This window comes from Siphateles boraxobius, unplaced genomic scaffold, assembly GCF_051911475.1.
Source record: "Siphateles boraxobius isolate OS27281-9 unplaced genomic scaffold, OSU_SipBor_1 66, whole genome shotgun sequence".
Taxonomy (NCBI): Eukaryota; Metazoa; Chordata; class Actinopteri; order Cypriniformes; family Leuciscidae; genus Siphateles; species Siphateles boraxobius.
Window position 1 is genome coordinate 32,134,539 of NW_027509193.1, and position 24,273 is coordinate 32,158,811.

The 24,273-nt window shown below is 36.4% G+C and overlaps 1 protein-coding gene across 1 annotated transcript; it reads left to right on the plus strand.

Moving 5' to 3' along the window:
- The first annotated feature begins 306 nt into the window (after positions 1 to 306).
- Positions 307 to 18,242, plus strand: rgl3b (ral guanine nucleotide dissociation stimulator-like 3b). The gene is made up of 17 exons (XM_077213637.1): positions 307 to 642; positions 5,826 to 6,100; positions 6,884 to 6,928; positions 7,366 to 7,535; positions 7,684 to 7,826; positions 7,909 to 8,130; positions 8,308 to 8,411; positions 8,561 to 8,645; positions 9,612 to 9,683; positions 9,781 to 9,867; positions 11,026 to 11,058; positions 11,418 to 11,539; positions 12,371 to 12,463; positions 12,624 to 12,717; positions 13,487 to 13,771; positions 16,584 to 16,698; positions 16,870 to 18,242. The coding sequence occupies exons 1-17, from the start codon at positions 619 to 621 to the stop codon at positions 17,013 to 17,015; spliced, it is 2,115 nt and encodes a 704-aa protein (XP_077069752.1). The 5' UTR covers positions 307 to 618; the 3' UTR covers positions 17,016 to 18,242.
- The last annotated feature ends 6,031 nt before the right edge of the window (positions 18,243 to 24,273 follow it).

A 24,273-nucleotide genomic window follows, 5' to 3' on the forward strand; every position in this document is an offset into this window, starting at 1 on the left:
ACATATTTAATATAACCTTCGTGTTTTCTTTAAAGCATATTTAAGATAGTTTAACTTTAATTCGAGCTAACAGCGCCACGATATGGGTCGCGCGAGAGGGAGATCAACAGATGCGCCTCGAAACTTTGAGTCAGACATTCATTAGATTCGAATTCGAATTCCTTCGAAAATCGATTTAAAGACTGTCAGTTGCGAATGTAATGGCAACGTTCTAGTGTTGTGTCGTCTCGTACAGTGTAGACTTCCTTCTTTAACGCCTCCCACTTCATGATGCCCTTATGAGCGCAGGTGAAACGACACATCAGTCGGTCAGTCTGCCTCAAAGGAAGGATATTTTACTATGATGGGGATTTTAGATTGGCGCTTCTAAAGTTATAGAGAATTTAAGCTAATAATCGATATTTCTTTAAATAAATATATAGGATAATCGCTTATTATTCTAAACATCTGTTTTAATAGCTGTATATGATAGGCAACTATAGATAACGTTTTATGCAACTCTCAAGATGTTTATTTTCTAGCGAATAGTGCAATTAAGGTCTTTTTATTATTATTTTTTACTTGTATGGTTATTCATGAGGATGGAAAGAATTATATCGTAAACGCATCTTCGTAGAAATGGGAAAATGGGAGTTGACAATGGTAAGACGACGAATTATTTATTTATGTCTGTGTTAAATGAAAAGTAGGCTACTGTACAATCGCACACATAATGTAACTGTGTTATGAATGTGGTTGTGTGTGTGTGTGTGTGTGTGTGTGCTGTGTCCTGAATGCACTTTAAATAGAGTAACAGATCGTGTTCAGAAAATGTGCTTTCCCAGCATCTGACAGATATACATCATTGCTGACAGACGAGGCCATTCAATGTGGGTCAGAGAGAGAGAGAGAGGGGGGCTGGATGTTACTGGGTTAAAATAAATGGTCATGAATCACAGAAATACAATAGGAGAGACCGGGGCAAGTTGACACATTGGCTAAACTGGATAATTTTTGTAACTATATTTTTGTAATGCTAGTATTTTGCAATTGATTTATTATAATATCTGTCTGACAAAATATTTGTTATCCATCTTTCCTTACATTTTGTTTATCTTTTTTTTTTAATTTAAATTGACAATAGTGCATTTAAATGATAAATGTTTAATATAGATGCATACAAAATAACAAGGAACATGTCTACAGACATATATATACAGTATACAAAAATAGGATGTAACAAACTAGATAAAATATTCTAAAGTCATAAAAATGTCTCTCATGAAAATAATTTAACCAATTTCAACGTAATTTTTAAGTTATGCGAGATTCAGCTTGTTTTTTAGGTCCGTTTAATATATTTAAATCAAAGTAAATTGTATAACAAAACTGATTATACTTTAACATTTAAGGCAGCTGCTGAAATAAGTTTTTTTCTTAGTAGAATATAAAATTACTCAAAATGGAGTAAGTAATGCATTACAGTAATGCATTATTTCGATATTTGTCTTATTGTGCTGTATAATTAGCTTATGATGTACCGTATGTTCTGAACTGACTAATCTACAACAGCCACCAGTTTGTGCCCAGTTTGTGTGTGTCATGTGCTTCTGTTTTGTCTGCTGTGAGATTTGGGCTGGTGAATGTGTGCAAAAGACATTAAGCTGAAGTTAATGACCTAGTCAGCAGCCCTTCCAGTACAGCTTTTGTTTGGGAATCTGTTTGTTGTGCGTCATATAAAATACATAGTGATTTTTGTTCAGAAAGTAGATATTATTCTTTTCATTTTCCTTGAATAATAATAGCAATTTCTCTTTCTGCTTGTGGTGTGATTGAGTAAAAATTTTTATGAATGCGTCTACAGTAACTGAGTCACTCCTGGGATTCAGTAATATTTGAGTCCCCCAGACTTTGTAAAGTGGTGGTTCACCAAAATGAAGCGCTAAAAGCTCTTTTAAAATACCGCAGTATGTCCGTTATGCATAATTATGATCATAAAATAATGTCTTATTTCTATCGTACACTATAAGCATTCTGTCATGTCCCTGAGGCACTTTACTGAATTTGTACTTACAAAATATTTATCAAAATGAGCCCAATGTCTATAATTTTGGTAATATTGTAATAATTTATTTGTTACTTTCTTGTGAAAAATATTTTTCTTAAAAAATAAGAAGCAATTATTTTGTACAAAAAACAGACTATAAAGTTATGTCCCTCAGTCTGAACTCAACCCCGTCACGCCAACAATTCTCCTCCTATAATAATTTAGACTCCACCCATATGTGACATCACTTACCAGATATGACATCATTCAGGTATCTTTAACAGTGGTGCAGAAGATGGTAAGTAGTATCCTACTTTTTAATTCTTATTTTGAGGTGTATTATAGTCAGGGAGGGTAATATCAAGCTTAACAACTAAAAACATCACATACAATTTAGATGGAAAATTATTATTTTTCACAATTTTATTTTAATCCATAAGTATACAATACTAATAGGGAATAGGGAAGATGATTCAAAATGATGGCCATTCTTGCTGATTACCACCTGACATGTTTAGGACCAAGACCAACACAATAGAATTGTGGCTTTAGTTAAACATCTAAATTGATTTTTTTGTTTGTTTTACAAAATAAAGAGACCACAGACACACAATTTGTGGGTTGAAAATAAAATATCTCAATCTGAAGAACCCCCCCCTGAAGAAAAAGCCCCCCCCCACCCATCTTTTTTAAGATTTAAAAAAATCCAAGTTGAAATATTACCAAATTCCAGGAATGACTCAACTATTAGTGCAGTTTAGATGAGATATAGAGCTGAAAGAGCAACCCGAATGGGTTTGAAATAGGACAATATTTTAAAAATGGCTTATAACGGTTAAAGAATGCAAGCAGGTCTTGATTTTGAGAAACGGGATCGTTGTGCGTGTCATATTATGCAGCTTTAATGATATGTTTTGTATATATAATGCTATGTTTTGTGTCCCAGGTTGAAAATACAGAGTCCCAGGTGCATGTCCTTTGAACTGAAGCGCTCTGCCTCTTGAGCTGCAGACATGTTCTTATTAGCTGTGTTTGTCCACTGGAATAAATCAAAAGACAGCACATTTTGCTTATTCATAAGGACCGACTCATGTTATATTCAAAGATGGAGATTACTGTATAAGTTACGATAGCTGTAGTTATTGCGATTGCTGAGGCAGGTAAGCTGTTTCAAAAACCCACTGATCTAAAACAAGAGTTTAAACTTTCCTGGCCATCCAGAACACCCTAGCGACCATCTTAGCAACCACCTAGAACACCATAGCAACACCCTGGAAACCGGAAAATCAATAGCATCATGCTGGTCCATTTTTCATACTCTCTTCAGATAGAAACCTCCCAGAAATGCCCAAGCAACTGCATAGCAATGCCTCTTCACATAGAAACCACCCAGGAACGCCATAGCAACTGCATAGCACCACCCTGGCAACCCACAATATGATAGCGTAATGCTGGTGCTTTTTCATTGTCGTCATATAGCGACAACCCAGAAACGCTAGCAACTGCAAAGCAATGCCGCTTCACATAGCAACCAGCCAGGAATGCCCTAGCAACTTCATAGCAACACCCTGACAACCCTCAACACAATAGCACCATGCTTGTGCATTTTCAAACACTCTGACTCTTCACATAGCAACCACCCAGACACATCCTAGTAACTGCATAGCAACACCATGGCAAACATCAATGTAATAGCGTAATGCTTGTGCATTTTCATACACTCTTCACATAGCAACCACCCAGAAACGCCCTGGCAACTGCATATCAATCCATCTTCACATAGCAACCACCCTGAAACGCCCTAGCAACTGCATAGCAATGCATCTTCACATAGCAACCATCCAGGAACACCCCAGGAATTGCATAGCAATACCCTGGCAACCTGCAACACAATAGCATCATGCTTGTGCATTTTCATACACTCTTCACATAGCAACCACCCAGAAACGCACTGGCAACTGCATATCAATGCATCTTCACATAGCAACCATCCAGGAACGCCCCAGGAATTGCATAGCAATACCCTGGCAACCTGCAACACAATAGCATCATGCTTGTGCATTTTCATACACTCTTCACATAGCAACCACCCAGAAACGCCCTATCAACTGCGTGGCAACATGCTTTTCTTAACAATTTTTCTTGACTTTATTTCTCTTCAAGCACATGTTCATCCACTTGAAGCTTTGGATTTGAACAGCAGTCTCTTGTTTTGCTTGCTTGTGTTTTCATATATTCAGCTTGTTTATCTTGTTTATCTGTTTAACCCGTGAATAATAAGCTGTAATTGATAGTCTTCAGTGTCATACCCGCTTCTAAAAGTTTACAGTCAACACACAACCTATACTCAGCAAAAGAGGTAATCTTGACTCAAAATCCCTCAGGTGTGCTGGTGTGGACTTGCCCTAATATTATAGTGAGATCACCTGCTAGTCAGCCAGATGAAGCTTGTAATAATGACTCTTTGTCCTCATGTCTGTGGTTTGCAAATCCATGCTGCTTTTAGCTGACAGCTCAGTCACCAGTGTTGTTTTACAAACAGTGCATTATGGGAAGGGGTTTTGTTAAAAAGTGTGAATAGCATTTGATTTAGAACATGTCTCATCCATTTAGTAGCTATGTTATGGTTTCTTTGCTTGACTTGAATGTTTATAATATAAACATTTTAAAATGTATATTAATCTATAAGGGAGCGTGTACACTATTCTAACATTTGGGGTCAGTAAGATTAAAAAAAAATACTTTTATTCAGTAAAGCTGCATTAAACTGATCAGAGTGACAGTAAAGACATTTATAATGTTACAAAATATTTATATTTAAAATAAATGCTGTTCTTTTGAAATTTCTATTCATCAAAGTATCCTGAAAAAAGTATCATGGTTTCCACAATAATATTGCGATGTTTTCAACATTGATAATAATCAGGATCATGTGACACATGTGAGTAATGATGCTGTAAATTTAGCTTTGATCCCAGGAATAAATTACATTTAAAAATATATTCAAATAGAAAACTCAAATAGAAAACTCAAATTTTAAATTGTACAAATATTTCACAATATTACTATTTTCACTGTATTTTTGGTCAAATAAATGCAGCCTTGGTGAGCATAAGAAACTTCTTTCAAAGGTATTCTTTGAATAATTCTTACTGACCCCGAACATTTGAATGGTAGTGTATATTTTAGGTATTGTGAACGGATGTATTGTGTCCATGTACTCATCCTTATTCAATTCTTAAAAAAATATTTGGTCAATTTGTTTTGTTGTTGTTGGATTTTTGTGGAACATATGACTAAGTATGGACTTGGAACAACGTGTATAATATAGAAAATATAGAAAATCATAAAAAAACTGTAAACTGGTCCTTTAAGCTCCAATACTATATATATATATATATATATACAAGTGAAACTCGAAAAATTTGAATATTGTGCAAAAGTTATAACTTTGATGATTATGGCTTACGGCTTATGAAAACCCCAAATTCAAAATCTCAGAAAATTAGAATATTACATGAAATCAATAAAAAAAGGATTTTAAATACAGAAATTACCATACATACGCTATATATGTTTATAGTTATATATACTAAATATGTTTCACCTTTTAATTTGAATTACTGAAATACATAAACTGTTGAACGATTTTCTAATTTCTCGAGTTCATCTGTATGTATATATATATATATATATACATATATATATAATTTTATTTTTTTATAATTGTAATTTTTTACATACAATTTTTGTGAAACTACAAGTATTATTAGTAATGTCTTTTGTGTCATTGTCAAAGGAGCCTGTTCAGGAGTGGGGCGAGGAGCATGAAGACGGGGCGGTGTTTGGGATCACCCTGCGCAGAGAGCCGGCCCTGCAGTCAGCCGAGCCCACCGAGGCTTTCGTTCAGTACCGCACATGTAAAGTGCGCAGGTTAAAAGCGGCCACGCTGGACAGGCTGGTCTCTCACCTCCTGGACCCCCGCTGTCAGGAGCAGGACTACGGCAGAATACTGCTGTCCACGTATCACACCTTTACCAGCTCCAACAAACTCATCGAGATGCTCTTCCAGAGGTGTGTGTTTAGAGGTGCATATGGAAATATGTGTTTGCGATTACAGGCTGTATTTGGCTATCTGTTGTTGGTGTGTATTGGGTTTCTCTATGTCATTACTTCATATAGTACGTCATCCACTGATCACTTCTTTAAAACTCATGAATTACTTCTGGTCTCGGTGGGTTTTTGGGTTAATTTATTACCTTTTTTATGAGAAACACTGCATCAGTTAGGCACTTTTAAATTATATTTTTCACACTTTTGATTCAACACATGGGTTGTGAAAGTCTGTTCAGACAGGCCTGTTTCGTCTTGGTTGAATCTTGCATCTAAAAGCATAACTTTAACTCTTTCCCTGCCAGCGTTTAAAAAAGAAAAGAAAAGTTGCCAGCCAAGGTACTTTCTCAACATAATGTGTGTCTTGACAAACTCTTTATTCTAGATTATTTATCTCTAATCGCCATTGAGCTTAGGAAAAAAACCTAAATTCAAGATCTAGATCTCTGAAAACAAGTCTTAATCTAATGCAATTTTGCTTCTCTAGTAAATTTATCTTGTTTTAAGGATATTTAGGGGTTTTATTTTTACTGTAAAGCCAAACAAATACTAATAAGGAAAGGTTATATGCAGGTTATATGCATAAATAAAAGATGTGTCTTTATCTACTATCTGTTATAACCCTGTTTTGTCAATTAGGTTTAATGACAAGACGTCTTAACATATTTAAGCACTACAGTACTGTCAATGTTTTTATATAAATACTATTTATAAAGAAGTATACCTTTTCATCTTTTCTAATAGGGACAACTTTGCCACTTCGCTTGACAGCATCAGTTACCATAACAGGTAAAAATATACGCTGACAATAAGATGCTTGACACTTTTTTAATGTCCAGTAGACCTTGATTAAATGAATCTGGGTAGGGCCTATCTGTTTATCCAACTAATAGCAAATGGAGGAAGAATATTATTTTTGAAAAAATGTTTTGTGCCACTATAGTGGTGGAGAAATTACATGCTGGATCTTTAAGTCAAGTCAACTCACCTTTATTTATATTGCACTTTATACAATACAGATTGTTTCAAAGCATCTTCACAGTGATAAACAGGAAAATAATGATCAATGATGTAAAGCAGTGTCATTATTCAGCTGATGTCAATTCGGTTTCGATTTAATTCAATTTTAAACAAATCTGCTTATTTCATATGGTTTCTGATGGACAATTTTGAAAATACAGCTTCAATATTTAACTTTTTCCCCCTCTTTCCTGATTCCCTCGTAGCTCCTTGTGGACGTTGCTTCAGATGTGGTTGGACGAGTACAGTGATGATTTCAGGGATCCTCCCATGCACTCTTCCCTGCATCTCATGTGCTTACAGCTGAGAGGACACCCCTTTCTCTTCCCCCTGGCCAAACACTATGAAGCGCTCCTGAAGAAATTCCAGTCTGAAGGTCATTGCTGGATTATTTGTTTGTTTGTTTGTTGTGCACATCATTTTAGAATTGGTATAGGCTGAAAAATGTGTATGGATCAACATTTAGCCTCTTGAATAAGTAAAGCCAACTGCAATTTAAGCTCTTCTGTCTTTTGCACATCCAGATATTGTGGCAGATTGTCCAGTTGATTATATAGAAGAACCAGCCTTGAATAAGGAGGCGAAAGATGTTAAGTCAGATAACCTTGCAGATTTCATGGATTTCTCCAACACAGATGTTGCAGAACAGCTCACCCGTATGGATACCGTGAGTGCCAGTGTTTCATTGCTTCCTTCCTTATGGTCATGGTGACAGTCATCTTGTAATGTTGGTGTTCCTGATGTTGTAGGACTTGTTCATGAAGGTGGTCCCTTTCCAGTGTCTGGGCCGTGTGTGGTCCCAACGAGACAAGAATGAGAACCTCTCACCCACTGTTTGGGCCACCATCACCCAGTTCAATGCAGTCACCAACTGGGTCATCACGTCTCTGCTTCATCTCTCGACTTCTGCCTCATCCTCCACAGCCACAGAAAGAGCCAGAGTCATTGAAAAATGGGTTCGGGTCGCACAGGTAAGCCCTTTTTACAGAAAAGACGTTATGCTGCAATGTCTATTGAGAGAATTAAAATGTTTTTGACCTTGGATGCATGTAAACCTATTGTAGGAGACCTCCAAAACAAAAACAAAACCTTTAAAAAATTATTATAGGTATTAAAGAAAGTCTTCAGACTTATTTCTTTTCACGCAGGGGTGCAAAGAGCTGAAGAACTTCTCTTCTCTTAAGGCCATTTTATCTGCCCTTCAGTCCAACCCCATCTACAGACTAAGGAAGACCTGGTCTGCTGTGAGCAGGTACAGATATACACCATACAAATGTTATTGGGTTTTATGGTCACTATAATCTCATACAGCTGTTTTTGTTTTCTATATTTCTAACCAGCAAGTACTTTGTAGAAAGTTGAGCCATATTTCATTTTAAATCTCTGATTCTGTATTTCCAGAGAAGCCGTGTCTGTCTTTGAGAACCTGAGCAAAACGTTTCCTGATGAGAACTGTGTTCTGACCAGCCGAGAAATCTTTGTGGATGTAAGCCATGAATATATAGTGTCTGTTATTTTAGTATTATTTATGTACTAACAAATTTATGATAGATTTTAATTAATATTTCGATTTTTTTATTAATATTTTAAATTAACTTTCATTTTTATATTTACACACACACGCACGCACGCACGCACGCACGCACGCACGCACGCACGCACGCACGCACGCACGCACGCACGCACGCACACACACACACACACACACACACACACACACACACACACACACACACACACACACACACACACACACACACTCATATATAAAGATTGTTAGTTGATGTTTTTTTTAACCATAATAAACACAATAATCAAAATGCTTTCAATCAACCTTGAGTTGGTGTTTTTGGTCCAGATTTGATGTCACTTCTTGCGACATGTGAATTTAATTTAATGCTCTTTTATAATTTGGAACACATTTGATCTCATATTTGGAGTTCTTTTCTCTCTTAATCCACTTATGTTATTATAAACTGAGACACAGGTGCTGTTTGTCTAAAACTGACTTCTCTGTTTGACCAGAGTGTGCTGGGATTATTATAGCAATGATCTGAGATCAGTGTTCACATGGAAGCACTATTATAAACATTGCTTAGTATTATCAATGTTGAAAATTGCTGCTTTATATTTTTGTGGAAATTGTGACGCATTTTTAAAGGATTCTTTGATGAATAGAAAGTTCAAAAGAACAGCATTTCTTTGAAATAAAAATCTTTTGTAACATTATAAATATATTTACAAACACTTTTGATCAAATTAAAGAATCATTGCTGAATAACAGTTTTAGTTTCTTTCAAAAACAATCTTACTGGCCCCAAAATTTAGAACGGTATTACAATCTAATTATGAATTGATTATATTACCCAGTATTTGTATGTGCTATGTACTTTTAAGATTATTAGAGTGTCATATGTTAGCTTGACTACATGTTGTTTTTCACATATTATAGGATGGGAGTCAAGATGACATGGATAACAATACCGCAAAAACATCCAAGAGATGCCCTCTAACAAAACAAATGGTTAAGATGACAGATGGCACACTTCTTTTATATTTAATAATCAATGTTTTACAGTGATGCTGTTCAGGTGATTAATAGCTGAGTGATTTTTTTTCAGAGCTCAGCTGGAGGAACAGTTCCATACCTGGGCACGTACCTTACAGTACTGAACATGCTGGACACTGCCCTGCCAGACACTCTGGAGGTGAGGTTGGAATCATGTTTGTTTAGGAATGGCGTAGTGCTTGACTTTATTAGCGGTGCTCATACTATTACATTTTGTTCGTCTCGCAACATCTCAGTAACCTTACCCTAGCAGAGAAAACACCCAGAACACCCTAGCAGCCACATAATTGTATGCTAAAATCACACAGAACACCCTCGCAAATACCTTGCAGACACTCAGAAGTGTCATAGTGACCATCCAAAACACCCTAGCAACACCCTAGCAACACTCAGAATACTCTAGCAGAGAATGTGATAAAAACCACTAAGGAAACCCTAGCAACCACATAACTGTGTGCTAAAACACAATAGCAACTACCTTGCAGCCAATTAGAAATGTTCTTGTGATCATCCAGAACACCCTAGCAACACTAAGTGTACCACAGCAAAGAATAAAAACCACTCAGAGTACCCTAGGAGATGCATAACTATGTGCTAAAACACACTCAAAACACCATAGCACCCCATACACAGAAATGTTCTAATGACCACCCAGAACACCATAGCAACACCCTAGCAACGCCCAGTATACCCTAGTAAAGAATGTGCTTTAAAAAACTCAGGATATCATAGTAACCAAATAACTGTGTGCTAAAATCACACAGAACACCCTAGCAACTACCTGGGAACCATTCAGAAATGTCCTAGTGACCATCCACAACATCCTAGCAACACAATAGCAACAACCTAGCATCACCCTGGCAACACCCATAATAACCTAGCAGAGAATGTGATAAAAACCACTCAGAGCACCCTAGCAGCCGCATAACTGTGTGCTAAAATCACACACAACACCATAGCAACAATCTAGAAACGCCCTAGTAACAAACAGAACACCCAAGCAGAGAATTTGCTAAGAACATCATAGTAGCTGCATTACAGTGTGTACAGAAATCACACACAACACCCTAACAATGCTCCAGTGACCTGAACACCCTAGCAACTACGTAACAACCATTAAAACATCTTATCCAACAACTATAGTAGCAATGCCCTGATGTTTGCATAACTCACATTTCTTTTTGAAAATGTAAAAATGTCCTTTTTCAGTTTTCAGTTTTTAATTTGGTTTCACATGCAGAGTAATGTCATAATGTATCATTTTGATTAATATCTGTACATACTTTATCATCAACAGGGTGGCCTCATTCATTTTGAAAAGAGGAGACGGGTGAGTCCTTCTGTTTGTTTATCTTCTTAACTGTCTAATTAAATGTACCCAAAGCAGTCTTTGTCCAGATCTTGTTGTTATAGATTTGGTAAGAGCTCATTCTGAATACACATGAAGTCCTCTTTAAAGCTTTGGTTTGACGTCGGCGCCGTAGAGATAGACTTATGTTTAAAAAGCACTCTCTTCCTCTGAAGGCAGACTGATATTAATCTCATGACTGATTATTTGTGTGGGGTGTGTTACATAACAGTCATGATAACAGTCTTTGGCTTTGTTTCCTCTATTTCACTTTAATCTCTTGCTCTGTATATTGTTGTTATGCCTCTGATTTCTTGGGAATCCATCCCGCTGTTTTACAGGAGTTTGATATTTTAAGGCAGATCCGTCAGCTGCAGGCCTCGTGTTCTCAGTATGTTTTACCCCGTCATCCTCAGATCGCGGCCTGGCTACAGAGTCAGAAACTGCTGTCGGATCAGGAGAGGTGAGACTCCAACACCTGAAACCTCTGAACTGAGTCATGGTAGATTAACAAAAAGAGTGGGCAAATGTGTGGATCAAAGTAAATACTATACTTTAGGTCCTTTTTTGAGGATATCAAATGAATATTAATCTCAATGTCAATTTATTTGTAAAGCACAACTAAAAACAACAGACTGGGGTACAATAAACACATATAATAAGATGTAAATAATGAATACAAAAACAAAAATAATATAATTTAATATAAATACTGTAATTTAAATATATTAAAGGAAAACTAAGACAGAAAACGATAAACAACAGGATTAAGTATAATCCTAAATGTAAATAGCAAAACAAACAGGACTAATAAAATAAATTTAAATAAAATAATTGTAACACTTCATAATAAGGTCTCATTTGTTAATGTATTAACTAACATGAACTAATAATGAGCAATAAATTTGTTACAGTATTTATTCATCTTTATAATGTTAGTTAATAAAAATTCAGCTGTTGATTTTAGTTCAGTCCATTAAATAATGTAAAACAATACAACATTTGATTTTAATAATGTATTAGTAAATGTTGTAATTAACGTGAACTAAGATTAATAAATGCTGTAGATAGAAATATTGTTCATTATTAGTTAAGTAGTTTACTAATGTCAACTTATAAAACCTTACTGTAACGCGTTACCAATAAAATAAAATAAATTGATAAAAAAATAAAATGTGTTTTACAGCCTAAAGTTTGACAAAGGAGTATTGTAACCTTAAAAATATTCCCCCAGAATTCTGGTATGAGATCACTTCCTTTATCTTAATTATGTTTGATGTGTCACTGTCCTCAGCTATGAACTTTCCAGACAGCTGGAGACTCCTCATGACACTTCTCCGTCCAACAGCGGCTGGAGTCACCAAACGCTCACCAAAAAGCTGTCATCGTGAGTATCAGTTCGAACTCCATTTTTAACTTATGTCAGGGCGCAGATAGGATTTCTTGAGTTTGCTGCAATTATCCTATTAGCTGCAAGCTTTTATTAGCATAATAGAGTGTACAACAGAGATAATGTGAGTTAACATAGCAAGAATTTATGTTTGCAGGCTCTTGTCAGGAAATGAGGGCTCCAGAAAGAACGCAGATCAGATCAGCGTGTCCTCGTCAGGATCCAGCAGCTCTGAAATTGAGGAATCACTGGTATGACACATGCAATTTTATATTTATTAATTTAGAAGCTTTTATTTTGCCCTTGTGGATTTAGATCTTAGTAGAAACATTCGTCACTGTTCGCCTCTAAGGTCTTGACCGTCTTTCACATCATATCCTGCAGACACTAAAACTTATGTTTTTAATTTCCCACCAATCCGACATGAGTTTTCGTCGCTAACTTGACTAAAGCACAGCGTTAGAGAAGTAATCTCTGTGTCAGCAGTCATGCCCTCTGTAACTTTGCACCGTATTCAGGGACATACTGACGTTAGCACTCAAATACTTCAAATTCTTGGAAATTTTGGTCCTAATCGCTTCCATGACGTCATTTGAAGTGTCATTCAAAATTCAGTTTCATTAAGTGTCAACAAACTTTTGTATGCTCTTTCACAACATTACGTTTATGCATTTGTGTACTTGCATTCAGGCTACACTTTATCAGGAATCAAACCCATGATCGATTATATTCTACAAGGCTGATCTCATTTCATGTCTCTCATATGCTTTCATCCTTTTCACATAATTAAATCATTTAAACTCATCAACATTTCATGGCCATTAATTTGTTTAGCCATATTGATATGGTATTATCATTCAGTAGCTCACCTGGTATTTTCGTCTGTATCTAATAGTCCAAATCTATTTGTACCAGTTCTGAACTGTTTCACACTTGTTGTTATGATGCTGTTTATGGTGTCATATGGCATTGTCTTTTTGAAACCGTCTCTAAAATGTGACTCTCTCCTTTCATCTCTAGTCCAGGTGCGTTCAGAACACGCCTGAGGTTTTTCCCTCGTCTTCCTCTCCTGATTCGTCTACCATGTCTAGTTCATCCTCCAGCTCTCAGCAGGACCTCAATCTTAATCCATCTTCCTCCTCCTCGTCTTCTTCAGCGTCAGCTAACCCTCACCTGGTCTCCTGCCATAAGCGCTCGATCTCCATGACCACCCTGCCCTTCTACAACAGACAGGTGGACGACTCCTGCATCATCAGGGTCAGCGTGGAGTTCTGCAACAATGGCAACATGTACAAGAGCATACTGGTAAGTTCTTGCCCATGGGACAGTGTTTTTAAGACAGCCTTTTTGAAATCAGCAACTATAGATTTTGTACAGTTAATTCCCGGCATGGGAGGCGTGCTAACAAGGATACTAAAGACCGCAGCTTCTTGAGGCCAGGGGAGTGAGGTTTACTCACACAGTTCTTACTAGAGTTGTGTAAGTTGCGATTTAGGTGCAAATAGACTGCGGATGTTTGTTTGGCCGGAAGCTAGAATTTTTCTTTGTAACGTGTTAAATATGGATATTTTTCTTACACGACTGTATCGCTTCACTTCAGGAGGCCTTTATGAATCCCCCGGAACCACGTGGAGCATGGATAGATGCACTTTAATGGACTTCAAAACAGAAACAGCAATTCACTGCCATTATAAAGCTTGGAAGAGCCAGGACATTTTTTTAATATAACTCTGATTGTATTTGTCTGAAAGAAGAATGTCAATATACACCTAGGATGGGTTCAGGGTTTAAATCATGGGCTAATTTTCTTTTTTGGGTGAACTATCCCTTTAAGATTGACCTTGACTAGTGGAAATTTGTGTCCTAATCGCTTCCATGACGTCATGTTGCTGAGACCAAAAATTCCGTTTCATTAAGTGTCAACAAACTTTTGTATGCTCTTTCAAAACATTACGTTTATGCATTTGTGTACTTGCATTCAGGCTACACTTTATCAGGAATCAAACCCATGATCGATTATCTCATTTCATGTCTCTCTATAAATCATGGCCTATAGAGGGCGCAACAGGTAGTCCACTTTTACGCTCTGTTTCCATCAGTTAAAATGACAAATAAATGCATACTCTGAGAGCACTCCACAAGATATGTTTGATTATACCATCTAGATAATCATATTTGATCGGGTGAATGCACGTTTTAAACAGCATAAGTTAATTGCCGTTCTAAACTAATTCGCTGCTGTATTGTAACGCACACACACATACATACAGTAGGTCGCACATCACGTGCAGATCGCACGCACACAGAAACATTCAGTTGCGTAGAAATGTATTGTCAACATTGTTCTGTGATATATCAATAAAATAACTTAGAAACTGAAAGGTTCTAGCATATATTTCCATATATTATATTTATATATATTACTAAAACCCACAGCTCTTCTATTAGTAGAGAGATGCTGCCAGGAAGAATTAATTTACACGAAATTGTGTCGGCGGCGATAGCCTCGTGGGCAAGTGCGCCGGCGCTGTTGGGTTTTTTACACGCAATACCTCTCACTAATGTGTTCATATAAATGTAATCTTTAAGGCTCATTCACACCAAGGACGATAACTATAAAGATAACGATAAAGAAATAGTTTTAAAAATCATTCTCAATATTAAAGAACAGCAGAGTCCACTCCACAGCTATAACAATAATGACACAGAGAGATGAAATTGTTGGAATCACTTTCAGGACGATTTTATCCAGCTGATGAACGATAAAAACATTGACAGCCAATCAGAATCAATCCTGGTGTGACGAGCTCGAGCATTTAAAGTGACAGACAAGCACTCATCCACTGGTGTGGATGCTAATAGTTATCTTTATAGTTATCGTTCTTGGTGTGAACGGGCCTTTATTGTGCTACTTTATCTGTCTCTGATTTAGAACGAGCAGAAATCAGTGAGAATTATTACGACCCAAAGACAAAAGAACTGATAAAAATAAGCTGCAATGTAGGAGCAATAGCCTTGTGGGCAGCCTTGTGTCATATGTCAAGAGGCGCGCTGGCGACTGACGCTAAATGTTGTTGTCTTTTGTGTTCTTTTTAGCATAACTGCCTCCAATGCCGGTGTTGTGCCGAATTTTGACCCCCGCCAAATTATTACCCCCCTAGCACTGGTAGGTTTAGGATTAGTTGTGGGGGAGGGGTTAGGATTAGGGGTGGGGTTAGGATTAGGCAATCACGAGGGGGGTTCAACGAGGGGGGTAATAATTTCGGCACAACACCGGAAACGCTGGCTCGAAGAACCGGAGGAGTTATATAAATGATGTTACAGCTTATCCTCACTTCTCTATGCCAATTTGGAGGAACTTTAATTCAAGAATTTGCCAGTGATTATGTATAATTATTACACATACAGCTTTATTTAAGTCTTTCATCCAGAGCCTATAAAAGATTCATGATATGTTTACAATTGTGTTTACATGTAAATAAATGTTTACAAGTGTTTTAAAATAAATTATTTTGACAAAAAAGCACCACTTAAACGGAATTTTGCTGTTCAGACTATTAAAATTGAAGTAAATTGTCAGAGATTATTTTTTAATCTGCAACTATTCCAAAAAAAAAAAATGATGAAATGTTCTAAGTAATCATCTTAATTTGTATTAATTACTGGAAGCCTAAGAATGGCTTGAAGAAGTGTGCATTGCATTACTTATAGGTGCAATTTAGCATATTTTATATTTGCTACTTAATCATAATCATCATCATCATCATCATCATCATCATCATCATCAAATGTATAATTACCAGGCTGGTATGTTGATTGTTTGCTAAACATAACAAACAATAAAATGTTTTTGTTGTTTGTTAAATATAAATATAATTACTGTTATGAATTCAATAAAGGTCTAAGAGTCATTTGTGCAGAAATCCACATCATTCAAAACCTGTTCTTTGAGTCAACATTTATATCCTCTTCTGCTGGATATCACTACTAAAGATTGTGGAAGATTGCAGTTCTTTTATTTCTTAAAGAGTTCTGTAAATATTTAGCAGAAACTGGAGTGAATTCTGTTCTTTCTCAACTGATTTGTATGTTTTTTTTTTTACGATCTCTTGCACAGTTGACCAGTCAGGATAAGACGGCCCAGGTGATCCAGAGAGCTCTGCAAAAACACAACCTGGAGGATGTTAGTGAGCAGGATTTCTCCCTTGTACAAGTCCTGGCCCAAGGCAGAGGTACTGAAAACTGGTTCAAATAAATTCAACTTGTCTTTATTAAAATAGAGAAACCTTTGAATCCCACTATATGTTTATACTGTATGAAAACTATAAATGGAAGGTTTTGGGGTTTTATTCAAAATAATGCCCATGTGCAACACATCATTTCTATGCATGTTTTTGTTGTAGAGTTGCATATTCCAGAAAAGGCCAATGTATTTTACGCCATGTCTACATCAGCCAACTATGACTTTGTTCTACGGCAATGCCCAAAAGGCCAACGGAAGCAACTCATACGCTCAGTTTCACTGTCATCAGGACGAGCAACGAAATAACCTCGGATTCGGCCTCGATTTCTGGAGGATTCATATTTCCTGTGCAAACAGTTGTTGAAGACACGTCATTCAGACACAAATGGAGATGTGTGAAATCGAAAACAAGTAATTTGATTTTTTTTTGTGATTTTTAGCGACATCTAGCGGTTCGGCTGCGAGTTGCACTAAGGGCTCAGCCCACTGCTCACCCCTCCCTTTCGAAGAAGCTACAGTGCCTGAAACTGGACAAACATATCGTCGTCTGAGACAGCAGAGAATAGCCAGAGTAAGCTAAGAGTGTGTAACATTGTCACTGTTTCTGTACCACAGTCCATTATAAACCACATCATGGATAAAATTTACAAAGCCATAGTCAGGTGAGGATCAAGGGTCTTAATATATAATATAATAATAGTAATCAGCTGATTGTCTCACAAATGTAACCAGCACATTTCCCCCCACATAGCAAACCCATAATACAGCGAGGGAGAAGAAACACATGAATATGCAACTATATATTTTTTCTAACAGGGTAGTAAAAGTTTAGCTGGCTAAATATGAGCTGTTACTGTGGCTGAGCTGGTTAAAGCGGAAAGCCTTGTTTAAACTCGACGCGCGCGGCAAAAATGGCATGATTGTAACAGCGCGCGCGCCTCCGCATCCCCTAGACACCATTTACTACACACAATAGGCTTTTTTTCTCTGATTTTGAAAACTCTCCGCGATCGACTTAAAATGCTTCCAAGATCGACTTGTCGTCCGCGGTCGACGGGTTGGTGATTCCTGTAACGTTACTGTTTTACGGTCAATGACAAGAGTACTAATCAGCTGTCTCACGAACGTAACCAGCACATTTATCCCCACATAGCAAAGCCATAACACAGCGAGGGAGAAGAACTAAGTTACATGAAACAATCCAACTACATATTTTACACCACTGACAAGGGAAAAGTCACTACTCATGGTGTTTATGGCTAGCTTCTAGCTTTTTGCTGCCTCTCTTTCAAGGTAGTGACGAAACGCGCTCTGTAGCGCTGTTTGTTCGCATTCGGCTACAGTAGAAACATGACGTCACAAAATGTCGACCTTCATAGAAGGGGGAGCCCGCGGTTATGTAGATATAAATGTCTCATTCTAAGGTAATAAAAACATTACGGTTTATTAAGTAACTTCTTTATACACCACTGAAAACATAGTTATGGATATCATATAGCATTTCTGATAATAGATACTCAAAATTTTTACACATTGCACCTTTAAATCAAGAACATTCTTAGATGAAAAGATTCTATATAGAACCTTAAAGGGTTCTGTTCTGTCAGGCACTTCATTTATAGAACATTTTATGGGTTCCCATCATGGGATAATTTTATGGATTTACAATAGTTTTAATTAATTCATTTTGTTTTAATTTTATGACTTAAACAGCTTGTAAACATACCTTTTTACTGGAAAGGAAGACATTTCTCCTTATATAGAACCTTTGTGGTATAAAATGTTCTTTACAATTAAAGAACCTAAGGTTTCTATATGGAACTGAACCTTTTATTTTCTAAGAGTGTGTGTGTGTGTGTGTGTGTGTGTGTGTGTGTGTGTGTGTGTGTGTGTGTGTGTGTGTATATATATATATATATATATCATGCCAATTATGTTGACTGAAGGGCTTTGCAATGGAAAGGCAAATATCACATGTTCATGTTCAGTAACCCTGTAAATTGTTTCAGTGACAAGAGACAGATAACAAACACGGCACCTTCTTGAATTCCTCACATTCAGTGCATTGATAATGGGATAAAGCAATGCTTTTCAATTACCTTCCGCAGTCATAAGACGTCTAACTAGATCCACTGTATGATAATGCACTTACTTCGAATTGAAACACAATCGGACACCTAGAGGCCTGGAATGAGACTTTTTCAATGTCCACACAGACTGCCTATGGTTAATACATCATCAGTTCACAGTGTTCCTTCTCTTTAAACCATCATGATGCGGGAAGACGAGCCGCTCCAACAGGTGCAGTGGCATTCCTGAGACACGCTTTCATGCTGTTGTCCACTGTTACATGTGATTTCAGTCACATGCCATTTGATGAATCCAATTTTTACAAAAATAGTATTTCTGATTTATTATTATATGAGGCTGTGTGGCTGCACTACTGTACATTCTACTGATATTTTTACACCACTATGTCTTGTATCCTCCATTATCTGCACAAAATTTAGTAACTCGACTCTCTGCAATCAGTCTACTTTTACGTACTTATGCTGTACAAGCTCTTGCAGTGTAAAATTAACAAGATAACTTATACTATCACTCTAAGATGTTTGAAATGTAGATATTTTAGTATTACAATATGTATGCTAGTTTATGTTGTAGATTTTAGATTTAATGTAATGTTTTAACCATTTCAATGTTTCATGTATTGTATTTTTATTTAATTTCTATATTTTTTATTTCATTTTATTTTATATTATTATTATTATTATTGTATTTTATTTTTTTAACTCAATGTTTTCTGAACCCTGCAACATTTCATTTATGAACTTGAAGCAATTGTGTCTGTGTAAACAATGTAAAACAACATGTAAATACACATAAGTGAAACCCTGAGCTGATCTGAGATGAAAGATGGTTATGCACAGATCGATGTGGATTTGCTTCTATGGAAGGAAAGGCATTGTGAAAATGAGCTGGTATAAAATGCTTACCATGTCTGAATACACTCAAATGTCTCTGACACAAGCAAGAAGCATCTAAAGTCACACTTGTTGGTATAGGACTGAGTGATAGGCACCTAAGCAGCCTATTCAGCTATGATTAACAAATCTTAAAGCACCTGTTCAGTTTTATATCTTGAAGACTTGATTATGATGGCATTGAGATTTCAGTGACCTCAGCAGATCACGTGGAGAAATAAATAAAGAAAATTTGAACAAAATTACTGATTGTAGGAGTCTGTCATCTGAGTCTGTGGCACAACTTTGGCCTAAGCAGAATCCTGAAAGTGTTGGGTTTCTAACGCAGTCCAACACTTTTAGTATTTCTGACCCTGATGTACTGAATTATGGCTTGTTGACTTAAAATGGACTTGCCATAACCCTGTAACTTGTTTTTAAAACTTCTTGTGATTCATCATTCCTAAACGTATACTTGTATAATAAAAATTATGCATAATTATGGCATAAAAAGTCATAAATGAGCCCAAAAGAAAAAAAAATCACACACTAAGTCATAATTATGAGATATAAAGTTGGAATTATGACATAGTATGTTGAAATTGTGATATAAAGTCAATGTCGCATGAAAAATCAAATTTGTATATCATAATTGACTTTTTGCCATATTTATATATTTTTATCTCATGACTTTATCTGAATTATGACAGTAAATTTTGAGTTTTTTTCTAACATAAGTTCTAGAGAAGAGACACAATTAATTTTTAAATCATTGTACAGTACAATTACCAAAATGCCGGGGTGAATTAATTGAAAGACGCAATGGCAGGCATGAGTAATTAAACGTTGGAAGACATAATTGATTACCACCACGTGATCTCTAGTGATTAACAGGGGCCCGACTGACTGGTTAAAAAGCTCTCGTGACGTTCACTGGCCTGTTTGAATGTGTTTTGAAGCAAGTTTCCTAGCGACTCGGTGAGAGAAGCAACGGATATTATAATAAATTCCAGGAAAAGCCTATTTGTCGTTCACTAGATGTTTATTGAATGCCAATTGTTAAATAGCGCGAGCATATCGTGGTTGTAATCCGTGGTTTATTTAGTTAGGAGCGAGTATTTTAGGTTAAAGTGAATGCTGGACACAGGACGGATATTAGGCTTTACATGGTTAATGTGCCAAAGACTCGTGTAAGTAGGCTATTAAAAACACACAGTGCCTTATAAACTTTGCTAGTTTTTAAGGAACGGTCAAATGATAGGCTTTATTTGTTTTAACACTGTCAGGTCAATTAAGGACTAGTGGAGCTGGATGGAAATAAGTCCGGATTGACAGGCGGCGAGGAGGTGAGTGAGGTGAATGCAAATATTGGATGTTTTCATAACCCTGAACACTAAACCCTTAACTGCATAGTTATGCAAACCCCCCAGAAATATCAAGAAATTTCAAAGGTGTGACAAAGTCATGGGTAATGTCTGTACTCTAAATAACGTGCAGTGCTTAGTAGCCTAGTATTTTATTTGTAGGTCATCTTACATCTGCAGCGACTTTCTGCACTTATATCACGCCAGTAGGTGGCGACAGATGACTGTATTTAAGTCAATGCTGTCAGTGATGTAACTCTGATCAATCATTTATTTAGAGTAAGAACCCTGACAATATTAATTTATGGGGGTTCCAGTGCAAAGTGTGTACATGTTATACGGTGACATTAAAACAACAGAAACACAATATATAAAGATCACATAAAAATAAATTACTTTTTATCAAAGCCAGACCGAAGTCAAAAGTAAATGTAATTTCGTATTTTGACCACTAGATGGTAAAAAAAAAAATCAAACGATTTTGCTTTGTTGGACATGTGCATGTTTTCTGTTCACTTTGTATTGAAATAATGTCTTATCCCAAACACATTGTGTCAGGGAAGTTTATTAACTTAATGACAGAAGTGAGTAGAACGTATTCAAACCAAATAATGTCAAATGGTCAAATTCAGAAATATAGAGGACAGGGAATCATTTGATCATGTTCAGTGTTTCTGGGTGGAAACGCCTGACTCACTCTCTGGCAGGTCCGTGGGGTTTTCGGGCCAGACAAGAGTAGGTCCTGAGTCAGTGCAACAGGCCCTCAGCGGGTCGCAGCGTGGGAGCGGACAGGGATACGGAGCACCCCGTGATTAATCGGACTCAGCCGCCTGACAGTTTTACTGTACACCGAAACTGAGCAACATGACACAACTGCAATGAAGAAATCTAGCTTTACAGTGTTTCTTTGATCACCATGGGGGGTTCTCACTTTAATGCGCCACATTGTACGCTCTGTGTAGATAGGCTGTTAAACTTGACAACCCTTCAGTAAAGTTACAATCTAAACAGATTATTTGGATTGTCACTACTGATGTGTGATCTAATCTAAACTTTCGGTTTAATAAAAGGCGTCGGAAATAACAGTGTGACTACATATACTACTGTTCAAACGCTTTGTGTCGGTAAGTTTTTTTAAAAATGTTTTTGTAAGTCTTCTTGCTCCCCAAGGCATTTATTTGATTAAAAATAGTCAAACTGTAATATTGTGAAAAGTTATTACAATTTAAAATAAGTTTTCTATTTGAATCGATTGTAAAATGTAATTTATTCCCGTGATCAAAGCTGAATTTTCAGCGTCATTACTCCAGTCTTCAGTGTCACATGATCCTTCAGAAATCATTCTAATATGATTTGGCGCTCAAGAAACATTTGATTATCAATGTTGAAAAGAGTTGTGCTGCTTTTTTTTTGTGGAAACCTTTTTTTCATGATTCCTTGATGAATCGAAAGTTCAATAGAACAGAATTTATTTGAAATCTATATCTTTTGTAACATTATATATGTCTTTACTGTCACTTTTGATCAATATGATGCGTCCTTGCTGTATAAAAATGCTAATTTCTTTCCCAAAAAAAATCTGATCCCAAACTTCTGACCATGTATTTAGGATCCTGGGAGGACCAAATGGAATTTAAGAGCTAAAATCGACCATTTGTTGTGACCTTTCAAAATCAATTTGAACCCATTTATTTGTCATATTTATCATTTGCATGCATTCAGAATAAAAGGGATTGACTTTATTATTATCCACGTTTGATTCCTCCAACTCAGAGCCTTAAGAAAGCAACCATAAAACACACACATGTTAGAAGGTTAATATGTTGTTAATATGATGGTGGTAAAAACATGGCTCACGCCTATTCCTGTAATCCATGCTTTTTTTTCTTACCTGACACACTTTCTATTTTGAGAAATCAATTGCTTTTCATAATGAAGCACGTGCAGACACAAACTCATGGATGCATGAATGTGATTAAGGGAGTGTACGTGCAAACACATACATTTACTCATGCTGTTACGTATAAACACACCTACATTTGTCATTTCATACTTGTGTCGCACACCATTTAACAGGAACTCACACATGAACTCAAAACAAATGCAAGAGGATATAGAGTCAAAGCAGAACATGCTCAAGAGAATGGGCTGAATCTCACACACACACACACACACACGTACGTACGTCTTCACGTGCACTTACTCTGACAGTACCACAGTTCACAATCAAAAGGCTCAAACAAAAAAATCGTATTGTTTCAAACATGCAAGTCTAATCCATACACCCTCGTTGATGTAAATATTTTCTTAATGTGTCCCATTACAGTCATGAGTAAAGCAGTTGAGCTATATATAAGTGTATATGGCACCTGTAACCCTGTTAGGCAGAAAATTGTGTTTGTATTCAAACCCTTTTTACCCGTTTTTGCTTCTCTGTTTGCGATCAGGTTAGGTAAGGTCAGGTAAGCTGCTAAAGTCAGGGAAAGTTTTCAGTCCAGTGAACTAAGCAAATTCATTCAAACATTCAGTCTAAAACAGCACTAATGTAAAGAAAACATTTGGTTATTTGGTGTCCGTTTGGAGTCTCCAAGTGTCCTTTTTTGGAAAGACATCAATTTGCCTTGGAAAAAGCTGGCAGAAAATAGTTTTGTGGGAATCACCTTTCAGTCTGATGGTTTACTTTGCTGCATACAGCCAATGATGACAAAATGAACGTGTTCAACAAGATAAATGGTGTATGCCTAATTTCACAATAAGTGTGCGATTAATTTTGATTAACATTTTTAATCTATTCACAGCCCTAATATATATTTTAGTTATTGTTTAATACATAATATATTTATTGTTTAATTATTGTGTAATTTGCATTGAGAGATGATCTTATGGAAAGTGCCCCATGCCAATCTCTAGGTATGGTGAAGGGAATGTGATGTGGGATATTTTATTTCCTAAGGCCAAGGGAACTTTATCAGGATGCATAGTATACTGGATCCATGAAATAACTGGCCTTTAAAAATAAAAATCTGCCTGCCTCTATGGGAATTGAACATAGGGGTGTCCTAAATTGCGCAACCTGTATTTTAAGGAAGAACATTTATTTATTTACGATACATTAATCATTCACAAAGGGAATTGGTGTCCTTAAAAGGTTGTATTTTTCCTCATTTTTTAATTAAGGCATTAAGATCAATTTCCAAAAGATGATTTTTTTATTCCTCTTTTTAGTCAACTTTAGCA